Source organism: Stegodyphus dumicola, chromosome 10 (genome assembly GCF_044657685.1).
Source record: "Stegodyphus dumicola isolate Sdum_Otavi_A_Nest chromosome 10, ASM4465768v1".
Classification (NCBI taxonomy): Eukaryota; Metazoa; Arthropoda; class Arachnida; order Araneae; family Eresidae; genus Stegodyphus; species Stegodyphus dumicola.
Genome location: NC_140777.1, coordinates 103,558,359 through 103,571,744, shown reverse-complemented (window position 1 = coordinate 103,571,744; position 13,386 = coordinate 103,558,359). Strand labels below are relative to the sequence as shown.

Here is a 13,386-nt window from a genome sequence, read left to right as displayed (position 1 = left end):
ATTTAAACTGATGATCTATAATCCGGAAAAATCGATAATCCAGAATCGCCGAAGTCCCGACGAGTCCGGATTAACGACTTTTGACTGTACTATCTTTTACTGTTCTCAAGGTCAGGATCACACCACACTTCAGACTTCAAATAACTCTACAGGAAAAGTCACATGGGCTTAGATCGAATGAGTGATGTGGCCATATATGTGGAAAAGACGAGCCTTTTTTCTGTGAAGTGATGATGCAACAGCCACTGTACCAATCGATTAATGTGCCGTGGTGCTCCATCCTGCATAGAAGTTACGTGATCTAGCAACTGCCTCTGCTGAAGTTAGGGAATGACAAAACTAGTCAATATATTATGGTACTTTTGCATGGTAACAATACAGCTCTATGGTCTTGTTAAAGTAATATTCTCAAAAAGAATGATACGATGACAAAATCTGCTATGAAGCCATACCAAATAGTGACTTTTGGTGAATACAATGGGTTTTTCTGAACTGCATGGATGTTCAGATGCCCAAATCTGAGAGTTGCAAATATTAACACATTCCCATTTAATTAAAAATGGAACTCATCTTCCCACAGAATTTTCCACAGCTAAGCATTACTGACTTCCATTCTGGCAAGAAATGCTAGAGCAAATGCCACCCATAGTCATAATCATTGTGTTTCAATTCTTGCACGCAATATATTTTGTATGTGTAGAGGTGGAGAACTTTCTGCACGATTTTCCATACCGTTAAAAGATTTAAATCCAACTGTTCACCTAACTGGTGCCAAAATAAACGACAGCCATTATTTTTATGGCTGTGCATATTGACATTAACCTTAAATATAATATATGCAGCTAGAGCAGATATTATGTCCAAAATGTTGGACACAAGTGGCCATCTGTTCATTGTCTCTGAGATGTATATTTTTGAAGCATATGCTACCCCCTGGGAACTGCTTCCACTGGCAACAGTCTCAAGGATGCCATCAAGAATTGCAGTTGCAACATCAGTAACTGTATGTTATGACATCCTCTATCACACTGAACTGCTAAGCATCCTATTTCCCCAAATTCTGAATCATGCATTTCAATGCATTAAATAATAGAAGGCCTCTACGTGGGTTTACTACAATGTTGAATTCCCAAAACGTACTGGCTGCATTCAACTGATGAAGACAAAACAACTTCAGAAGTAGCATGTGCGGAGAATTCTGGGCCCAGCTAACATTAGGAATATTCTTCAGTGTTTTCCCTCTTACCTTTATATTACAGCTGAATAATAAGCTCCTTAATACACAGATGAATTACTGATTCTGCAGTTGTTTGTGTATTTTATACTAGTTTATGTCTATACATTTGTATTTTCAAATTTTACCTGTGTTTGGTGCAAATTTTCAGTCTGGCAGACTATAATAGCATCACATTTTCTCCTGCTGGTGAGTTTCAGAACTATTTTTTTTCCGTGGAATCTTTTTTTTCTCATAATCAAGCTACAGATGGCTCTCAATAATGTCAGTTTTAAAAACAAAAAAGAGAAAAAACTGTATTTCTAACGGATCTTTCAAATATAATGCCATACTTAACATCTGAATATTTAGTATGTTTCTGAATAGTGATGAAGCAACTTGTAATCAATCTTGTTTGCAAAATGACGATTTCAGATGATCATGAAACTCAGGCATTTCCAGACCAGAAGAAAGGGGTTCAAATGCATAAAATTGGATGTTAAAACTTCATGAAGGGCCCAGTATTTACAATTTTGAACAAGAAACACAAGATCTTTAAAAAAAAAAAAAAATATTACATACTTCCCATGTCATTCTTCCTGGCCTGATAAAGTTAACTTTGTTGCATACTTTATTGCAGCGAGTTCTTTACAGCTAAACATATTCCAGTTATAAACAGTATAGTAATAAATGAGTTCACTTTCTGCACAACCAAATTCAGACAAGGCTTTAGATGAAATGGATCTGAATTTGATTCTTCCATTAATGCAGAGAATCTTTCGCATTACTTTACTTGGCTCTCCAAATATGTAAAGTTCACTTTCATCTTGCAATCTTTAAAAGTTGTACAGAGTTCGTACACATTTCTGCACATGGAAATTAAGCACTTTTAAGGACTTTTAAGGACCATTAATGAAAAAAAAATTAAGGACCTATGAGCAAATGGGAACTGGATAAATTCAATTAAAAATATTACCTATGCCTGAATTTCATGTTTGTAATACCATCCTAAAAATAAAATAGATCCCTAAGAAGTACACATTATTACTAAACATGAATTAATTAACATGATTGTTAATAAGTTTGAGAATAAAATAAACTTTATGCAATTTATAAAGTAGCATTAAATATTTTATACTTATAATAGTTGGTCATATTTGAAGATAAGTGACATTTACGTTTTACTAACAGTTAGCTTTACGTTGATTTTTTTTTTTTTTTTTTTTTTTTTTTTTTAATGTATGTATGTATCATTTTGTCACATACTTGCTCAGTCTAGAGGTTTAGTAAACAACCAGGTAGATTTTAGTCAAATGGCACACATTAAAATGAGAAGTCAGATCATAATCAGCATGATTCATAACAAAAGACAATGTTGTCACCGCTGCTGCTTGTCCAGAGAGAGATTAGAACAAACCTGAAAGGCCTGATGTAGGCACGGTTGGAAGTGTTGAAAGTTAGTCAGGTTCTGTTTGATGCAGTTAGTGTCGTAGCTTCGTGTAGAGTTTGAGGGGTTGTAACCCAGTTAATATATTTTAAAATTCAAATAAGGCATTAAAGCACCAGAGGTGACAAGTTGTTTTGTATTATTTTAAGTCTCAGTATATGCATCCAATAAGTTTTACTTGAATTTTTACATTTTTATATTTTATCTTATGACTACAGTGAATATTAATGAAAGGCAATAACTCACTTTAATATGTAGAGATAATTTTTAGGGGTAAGCAGTTAGTTATAAATAATAAAATTACGTAATATGATAACCTTAATCATTACAGATTTACATGACCACTAAAAAAAAAAAAAAAAAAACAACTTAATTCAGTGGTGCAAAGAGCCCTAATGGGACAAAATCTGCTTTCTTGAACGTGGGCCCCGGGATGCGTAAGCATATGCCCTGAAAAAGTGGTCAGCTTGTCGCAGGACCCCCCCCCCAGTGTTTAGTCTCCAAGCGAGCTTGGTACTCATTTTATCAACCCAAGGGAGGGAAATCAAGGGATGAGAGGCTGAGTCAACCTTGCCCAGCCCGGGGTTCAAACCTAGAACCTGTGGTGCTGCTGCACGATGTGCTAGCCACTGCGCCACCGGCCCTGTTACATGACCACTATTAAATTGTATTTTTTAACACTATTTGTTAAAAAAGCCCTATTAAAACCAAAATCTAATAAAATTTCACAGTTTAAAATACGTGTAATTTATGGAAAAAAATTGGCCTGTCATTTCAGAAAAAGTCCGATTTTATGTCAAAATACCTATATTAGAATAATGCTATATATAAATCTAATACATATCTTAAGTCGTGCTTTCGAGACATAAAAATGTAATTTGAATTTCATCAGTTGGCCCAGTAGAACGGAGGATATAGAACTGACCCCCCCTTTTTTTTTTGTGCAGTGTTTTTTGTTCAAATTTTTAATTGCCATCGTAAGAAAGATCGACAGAATTCAAATCGTATCAAAATTACTTAAATCAACATAACATTGTGGTTGTGATATTAACAGACAGGTTAGAATCAATGTGATATATTGGTAATGGCATTTGCACAATCATACGAGTTTATCTTTCACTTTTGCTTACTGGCATACAGCAGTCAAGCAATCCAAACTAAATATTTTACACAACTTTTAGCACACCTGCAATTCTACAACAGAGAACTGAAATCGATAATTATGAAAAATGTGCAATAATTAGCATTTCTATAAATACAATGACAAAACAATGATATTTTATTTTACAGTATCATATACTTAAAATAATGTTATAAGGATGACTGATAATCCAGTTCAACTGCATAGAGTACAAGGTAATTCTCCAATTCCTTCACTTTTCATATGTAATGGAATTAGAGACAACAATCTTGTTTTAAAACCATCACAATGGAAGAAATTAAGAAGTATAATGTCAGACATATTATTTTCAGACAAAGCATTAGTGAATAACCATTAATGCAAATAAGGCCTAAAAATGTTGCAAGGCAGTCATGGGTCTAAATCATTCTTGGCCATAATCCTTAAATGCAACAGACACAATAGTTGATTTCATTCATATAGAATTAAATCAATTTTGAATCAAAAACAAAATTTAGCATACTTGGCCATATGATAATGAAAGTACCATATCCCATCTGATCACCAAAGTCAAGCAGCATCAGACACAGTCAGTACTTGGAAAGGCAATACCTGGGATTTACACTTGCTGTTGACATTTTCTTTTCTTTTCTTCCCTCTCGACAATTTTTTGTTTGTTTCTTTAGATAATAATAAATATCACTTAAATCTTTCTTTTAGCACCATATTAATTACTAGTCTCAAATCTTGTGTTTTTGTTTGTATCACATTTCAAATGTTGTTACCAAATGATACCATTTATTATTTCTACAGAAATAATATTATTCTAAAGAAATTAGGAAATATATAAAAAATAATGCATGGCAAAAAAAAAAGCATGTTGCCATCAAACATTATCTCTACGCATACTTGCCAACCTATGACACTCAAAAATCAGTACAGTCAAAAGTCGTTAATTCAGACACCCATAATCTGGAATGATTTATAATCCTGACCTCAAAGCTACAAACTTATGCCTCAGTGCGACACATGCGCAGAAAGACCTTTACGGCTGCGAATATGCATGTTTAATGCATAACGGACGGTATAAGCTAAGCTAAAATTATCTAATTCAGTTAATGTTGCAGATTGTGTTGTTCCTTAATCTTCGAATTGGATCCAGCTTATTATTTTTTGAAGCCTGTTAGAGCAATTTTATAAAAGTAAGCTTGAACTTTCGATTATATCAAATAGAATTTCCGATATATATTTATTAATATGTAAAGGATCTACAAAGCGAAAGTATGTTTTGAAGTCCATTAAACAAAAAGTGGAATTGCTGCAAAAAATGGATAAAAGCATATCCTTCGTTTCTCCAAACATTCCGAAATCTGTTTATCAATTTCATGCTGCTCTGCAGCGGAGGGGGGGGGGACGCTGCAGCACGCAATGAATTGGAAGTTGATCTGTCAGCTCTACCCTTATCTTCAAAACAGATGTTTTTATTTTATTTGGCTCATAATTCCTTACTAAATGTAGTATTTCATCTCGATGTACTCCGTCTTTGATATGATTTAAATCAAATTCCTTATCATTATAATTCGCTTCTGATAGTGAAGAAAGTGACACAGAGGTTATTGAAAACGAAAAAATTTCGATTGACAAATTAGTCGGTATTATAGGACCTTGAACAGCGGAACTTTGCACCTGAAGAAGAAATTATGTCTGTTTATAAAATTAAAGAAAAAGTATTATCACATAAAACGAAGCAACTTAAACAACTTACATTAAAAGAAATGTTTAATAAAGTAAACAAATAAATATTAAGCTTTTTTTTGTAAATTTTGATACCCTTTAGATCATAATTGTTCTTTATTTCATAAATTACAGTTTCATATTTTTAATTTTATAATTTCTGCATGCCATCTTACCAGATTTAAACTGATGATTTATAATCCGGAAAAATCGATAATCCGGAATTGCCAAAGTCCCGACAAGTCTGGATTAACGACTTTTGACTGTATATATATAATTTTAAAGAAATCAAGAAAATTTTCTCAACCACAAAAAGATTTTTTAAATAATAAAATAGAGAGAAAGAAAATATATTTTTTATAGTGAATTGACTAACTAATTAATATCTGAAAGTTCTGTTACTGATTCTTAAGTGCAAATAATAAAAAAATATTTACAAGTGAAAAAACAGTTATTGCCTGTACCTTTTAATAGCAGAAAAATATTGTAGTCGGTTTTACTAATCAACACTTTAACCAGATAACTAATCAATGATTCAAAAACAGGAATTAATGAAATTCTGCACTGTCAAATGATGACAAAATGGGGCATACAAAAAAGAAATTAAGGTTGGGTTACAATGGAGTGTACATAAAAGCAATTAAGGTTAGGTTAAAATGGAGAGTGCAAAAAGCAGTTAAGGTCTGAAGACAAAAAGATCAATATTCTTTCTTCACAAGATAAACTTTCAATAATCAGAAAATGTGTCCGTTTTCAAGGAATTATTTTAGTTTGGGAGAACTTTGTTTAGGGAGAGCTTTACATTTTGTACATTTTGAGAATTGCTCATTAAATTGCTCCCAAGTTCAGAAATTACTTAATTTTTCTTTTGCCTATCTTTAACAGTGTCAGCAATGACTACATCTCCATTTGCTTTAACATTCAATATAGCGTTTTATCTTAACCCTAGAAGCATTTACTTCTTCCTTCAAAAATGTAAGAATTGTGTTTCGGTCAAGGATTCTAGATAAAAATTTCTCTAAAGCTAACCAGCATGTACATCCATGGTTCAGATTTTTCCTTATTTTATTATTATGCAGCTGATGGAATTGTTCCAATTCTTCCTTCCTTTTAAAAATTTTCACGATAATAATAAATATCAACAATGTGTTCATCCACACTTATTGGTAAAGAAGCAGCCCCTTTTCCAGCTGCTAAATTTAAGAGGTTACAGGTGCACCTCACACTTTGCAAATCCTGTTTTTTTTTTTTTTTTTTTTAATGCCTGCAACATCAGTCTTTATGCCTACCATTCCTGGTGCGTTGATGGTACCAAGTGCATGGCAATCATCCTGAAGAATTGCCATGGGGTTCACTCTTCCAATATCATATCAGAAACGACAAGAACTTTTGGGGTTACCCTGTAGTTTTGCAACATTATTATTGCTTCCATCTGTAAAGACATAGAATGGAGCTGTTTTAGTGCAATCAATAACAGAAGACTTATTTTGCATACCAATTTCTTGAACCTATTTCTTCTACAATTGCAGCCGGTGAAAAAAAGTGATTTTTGGCAGCTACTTTTTTGAGTGCAAATAATGAATTATTAAGCCGAGTTACATAAAAATCATGAGAAATTTTACCAGAAATTCTAAAGATATCAGATCTAAAATATTTTCAACTTCCACATGTCAGTTTCTTGCCATTTGTCAAAGAGTAAGTTATTTAATTTTTCTTCTAAATTTAATTTGTCTGTTATCAATTAATAGACTAAACGTTTTAAAACGTTAAAAGCAGTTCTTTATCTTTTTTATTATTTACCAGATGAATCCTTGAAATTGCATTAGCTGGATTTATTGAAAACATTCTATACATGCATGAAAAATATAAAATTTTTAAAAGATAAATTATAATTTAAATTTTCAATAGCCCTTTGATGTTTCATTTTAATTTGTATATTGCCTTTTCTAAAAACAGCAGTCTCTAACTAACTCATTCTGGAATAAGTTTTCATGCTGAACACAACTGCACTTCCTTTCTACACTTTGGCCTAGCTGGACTGCTTATCTCTTCTTCATGCAAAACTGTTAAAATTGTAAACATTTTGAAATAGGCACAAGTAGTATAGCAAGCTGTTTGTCACTGCAATATGCCTTTTAAAATACAGATGAATATTTAATCTTCCTTGTTTGACTCTTTTCCTTTTCAATATGGATCGGATGATAATGATGATGGATTCAATGGATGCCATCAAAATTCTTGCTGTTCATTATGGATCAACATGCTGATGCTGTGTCATCAATATCGGTAAGCTTGTTTTTCTTTACTGTTAAATATTAGTTCTAAATTTCTTACTCTATTTTTTTTTCCTTTTATACAACTACTTTAGGCAGCTGATGCACTAGCAGCTAGTTATTTCAAAAGTAAAATGGGCAACAAAAGTGATTTGATGGGAAAAAAAGAGGTTTGAAAATAATAGTCCTTAAGAGCTGGAAAATGAATGGCAACAATTATCACTGTATCAAGAATTCTAAAGGTAAAAAATTTTGTGATTTTGTTGTTGAATTTTATGTGGCATAAGTGTGAAGAAAGGGATGTTTAATAATATCGGTTAAAAAGACAAAGTTATATCAGTGAGTCCAAGAGCAGACTGATAAACTGCCAGCTCAATGAGAGTATGAAAAACAGTAACAAACTTTCTAGTTCAATGTTAAAAATCCGAATCCCTTCATAGTTTTTTATTAGTCTAAAGGGATTTGAGCCCCGAAGGATTATTACTTTTGTTTTAACATTTTGCGTCGGACTCCTATAAAGGTCGGTTCACTTTTCAAACTGTTGCTACAAAATGTTAAGAGTCCTGCATTATATTTGAAGAAATTAAATAATGAAAAATCTGCATAAATGTATGTATATTTCTCAAATTGTGATAAAACAACGGTACTTAGAGCCATCAAAATTTTGAAAGATGTAATCCTATTGCGAATATGGGCATCTGAAATCCCAAATTTGAAATTTGTTTTGTTATCAATTTTATATTTTGTAAAACTTTAATGAATTTTTGAGTAACAAACTCAATGATTTAAAACAAAGCATTGGCAACACCCTACGGGGAGTGGAACCTTTTTATCTCCAGCGCATCAAACTGTGTATCGGAAATTTTAAAGGTATGCTCATTTTAAAATGACTTTGCGACATTGTTATTGAACTGAATTTTATGGTTTAAGTGCAAAAAACATGATATTTAATAAATAAAGATAACACACAAAACGTGTAAAAAAAAAAAAAAAAAAAAAAAAAAAAAAAAAAAAAACCACCCACTGCCCCTTTGGACATAATTTAAAATCTGAAACATTTCAGATTTTTATTTTTTTATTTTTTGGTGTTTGTGTGTAAAGGGGGCATATGTTTGTGGAAAACCAGACAATCTACACTACATAGAAACAAATGATTAAAAACATTGTTTTCGCACTTCATACCATCAAGTTCCATACATGATTTGTTATTTTCTATTTACATAAATTCACAACTGAAGCTAACTGGAAATCATGGGGAAATTGTCTAGCACTGCTTTTATAAGTGAAAAGATTAGAAGTAGAGTAAATATCAGAGGAAAAGAAATAATGGCTTTCAACATTAAGCAACAATATCAGACTAATTACATAAGTGCTATACAACATTATGCCATCAAAAATACTAGATGACTAAAATTTATTTCAGGATCATGCAATAAAGCTACTGAGAGGTAACTATAATCAATTAATTTAGAGACAGACATTATTCAGTATATTTGTGTTTATCAGGTGATTAGACAAAATATAGAATGACAACATTTCTGTCATATTATGTTGCATGAATTTCAGAAAATAAATGGATATGGAAACCACAATAAAAATATTTCAAGATAAACACTTGAAATTTACTATGATTCTCAACACATTAAAAAAGTAATCTGGAAAATTTCAAAAGGTGACTTTAACTTGGACAACAATCCTTGCTCTGGACTCCTTTCCAGTGGCAATAATGTTGAGCATACCTTAATGGAAAATAAATAAAGGATCACTGCTTAACAGATTTCAGAAGGGTTGAAGATACAAAATCTGACTTCCACTTCTTATCAAAACCTGAATTCAATTCCAAGCTGCAATGTTAAAGAGAAAAAGTACATTTGGTTGTGTCTCTGCAGCCACTTCTTTGCTCAAATCCCATGAGAAACAGCTGTTGTAGATTAAGTCATAATAGGAGATCAACAATAAATGTTGGGTAAGAATACAGAAGAAAACTTAAAACAAGCAGACAGAATTTCAGATGCAGTGAACAAAGATACCTTTTATCTATGAAAATATGTGCAGGGTGTCATTTTATTCAAGCTACTTGCAAAATAAAATAACTCAGCACAGAATCATTAAAATGTCCAGATTCAATGATTTAAAAAGTGTATCATCATCAATCATGGTAACATCAGACTGCATGTTGTCCAAGAAATGGTACAAAAATTGAGGAGTTAAAAGTAAAGAATTCTCCAGCAACCGTTATATGAAGTTTGCTAGAGCTGTCAAAGATACCTATTAACTTTCTTTAAATAAAAATTCTCACTTTTTCTAAGAAAGAGGAATCTGAAAACTTGCAAAATAATAGAAAATAATAACAGTTTCCCATAGAACTTTGGATGCTTTGTTTTCAAATCAAGTATAAAATTAAGTAATCATCCTATATGTAACAGTATAAAATAGAATGCATATATATAAATTGTGTGCATATATTGCACACATTGTCTTTTTTAAAAACAGAAATTTTACAAAACACATTTTGAAACTTTCTGAGCAAAAAAAGGCCTTATTTCAAGCAAATATACCTAAACTTCAAAATCTAAATTCCAATATTTTTTTAATTATTTACAGCCAGAGAGAAACAATCAATTTTCTATTCCCCTTCAACATTAGCATTCATAGTATTCTTAAACAGAAATATATATATGTAAGATAAAAAATATATAAATAAAAATTATAATTTAAACTAACATGTAAAACATAAATTCTCCCTCTCTGTTTTAAAAATCATAACAACTTCTCTGGATTGCACCATTTCTAGATCATTCTATGGCCTGCACAGCTCTTTTAACTCAAACCAAAACGTTTCTCTTCATGTGCTTCCATCTCGCGTAACTACACACTTCAACTTTGCTCTCTACCCTGCTAGGACGTAACTTCACTGTCACACTTGCTGTTGCAATAATATCAAAAATGTAAATGTTCTGTAAAAGGGCATGACTAGACTGCCAAGTGATTGTGGCCACAAACATCAACTAGAAAATAAAAATGGAATTAAAACTGCCTCAACTGCCAATTTTTTTAGATATTACGAAGTCGATATATTAGCATACTATGAAATCAGAATTCTTCCTCTTCAATATGGATCTACGTATGCATCAACAGTGTTCCAGCTTTTCCTTTCCTTGCTTTTATTATATCATATATATATAAAAACGTAAAACATACGTCTAAATTTTAAATATTTAGTTGCAGAAACAAAATAATAATAATATAAGGCTTAAAAAAAGAATTTTCTGAACATGCAAACTTAACTTTAAATCATAAACATTTTTAATATCCAATAAAAGAATGTTTAAAGTGTGTGAAATATGAATTCTTTTAATCAGACTAACATTAAATCTTTTATAGTTTTACTGCATGTAATTAATCACACAAAGAATAAGCATGATAGCATTTAACTATACATAAGGCAATTTTAATTTTTGCATAAAATTGTGATTCAATAACTGCATAATTGAATTCATTTGCTACATTTGACTTCTTCACATTAATATTATGTACAAAAGGCTTTTATTTAATTTGACAATACAAACATTTAAAATACATAAAAATGTTCATATACACATGACATAATAGATTAAGTGATATATAAAGTCATGTGTATAAAAAGTTTTTTTTTTTTTTTTTTTTTTTTTTTTTTTTTTAAATTAAGAAAGAAAAACAGTATGAGGTAAATAACATTATATTCTTACCCCACTTTATATGTATAGATAAGGCCTTTGGTTTTCCATACAACTTTGGGGGTTGACATTTTCCTGGAACAACAGGTGATGTAACAGCAACCCCGATATCAGAAAACTAAGACACATAAAATAATTAATTCTGCAGATTTAACATTATCATTAAAAAAATAATTTATGTCAATCAGTACACATTAGAAGTTAAAGCAAAACAAACTACTGAGGAAAAGTTCCCTATTTATTTTATTTATTAACATTCGAAAGACAAGAATCCCCCCCTTACTAAAGCCTAGATTTTTGATGGGTTTGAATCATCAAGAATGCATTATATTAAAAAAAATTTAATATAAACAATAGTTCAAAGTTCCAAATTTAGCTTATTTTTCAACAACAAACATTAAACCATAATACAGCTGTATACAACATGTTTTATGAGCTTATATAAGATTAAAAAAATTAATCAATAAATAACGTTGGCATTGTTGCTCATAACTAAAACTAAGTATATGAGCATATATTCTTGAAATTACACATAGGATTGCCTCCAAGAGAAAAAATAAGTTCAACTTTCTATTTTATAATTGATCAAGATCTAACAGGCAATATTTTGTATTGTATGATTTATATTGACTACAGTCCCTACAAATTACATGTTTTATTAATTTTCCATAATTTTTGGAAACTGATCTCTTGCATTTCTAGCATGTATCAGTTTTATTTTTACTGCATTTTTTAATCTAACATTGTAATACATGAAAATTTAATTTTGATCACTCACCAGAAATTTGTGAAATACAATTTCACATGACAGTAATTTTCACTGAACTTTTTCTTGGAAAGTTGCAGTAAAGCATTTTCACTCAGGAACTTATTTTCTTTAGCTTCAGTACAAAGCAAGCACTGATTGCAGCCAAATGTAAAATATAATGGAACATATGCATTGGATACCTGTAACTTCATACCTTACTGAATATTTTCCAGGCATTTTATGAAGAATGTCAATACCATAACTTTGCAGAGTTATGAAATGGCTCATTTTGGGGCAGTTACTCTGCATTATCTGTAATGTCAACAGTTTGATGAACAGTGCTTCTCGAGTACATGAAACACCTAAAAGCATTGAGTTCATGTAGAGATATTAACCAGCTGTCATTTTAAAACTGACAACAGTTTATTTTGTTATTTTCTTACTGGTTCATCTTCAAATAACTATAATGAACATCTGACACTTTTCTATTTTTCACATTTCTTTTTGCATATGACATTATTCCACAGACTTCAATAACATACTTTTTATGCAGAAAACATTTCAAATAGCACTAGTATGTATATTGAAAAGACAAATTATTATCCGCACTGATTAATATTGCATCATTCTACCTTTTGTATGGACAACAGCAGCAATATCTGTGAGAAAGGGGTGCTTGATGAGGCGGCCAGCAATCCTGCGCTTTCTTCAAAAAGCCACCACAAAGCATGATGGTGAGTCCAAAGAGTAAACAGACTGTTGCAGCTCATCCCACAAATGTTTGACAGAATTTTTTGGAGTTAGGCAAGTATTTCAGTTTCACTGCTGTACTCATTTAACTACTCTGTGCAACATAAGACTGATGGGATTGTGCTATACACAGTTAAGCACATCTTTCTTAAGAATATGCTCATGCAGAGTATAAATAATCAGCCAACAGTTCAATATATACTGAGCTAATAAAAGCTCCATCCAATCTGATAAGAGAATCCAATGAAGACCATGTAAAAATGCTCCTTACAATAACAGCACCATCGCTAGCCTATATAGTGCTTGTCTGACATAAGGGATGTAGTGCTCCCTGTGGTTTACACCTCATTCAAACTCTACCATCCACATACGGCAGCTGTAATCT

At 31.4% G+C, this 13,386-nt stretch overlaps 1 protein-coding gene across 3 annotated transcripts in view; it reads right to left on the bottom strand.

The window, feature by feature from the left end:
- The window catches only part of LOC118191280 (fibronectin type-III domain-containing protein 3A-like), a 223,982-nt gene that overhangs the window by 46,264 nt on the left and 164,332 nt on the right, over positions 1-13,386 (bottom strand). For all 3 annotated transcript variants that reach the window (XM_085825345.1, XM_085825346.1, XM_085825347.1), the window contains one exon: positions 11,516-11,621. In XM_085825345.1, coding sequence (XP_085681471.1) covers positions 11,516-11,621 — 106 coding nt within the window. The remainder of the gene's footprint in view (positions 1-11,515; positions 11,622-13,386) is intronic.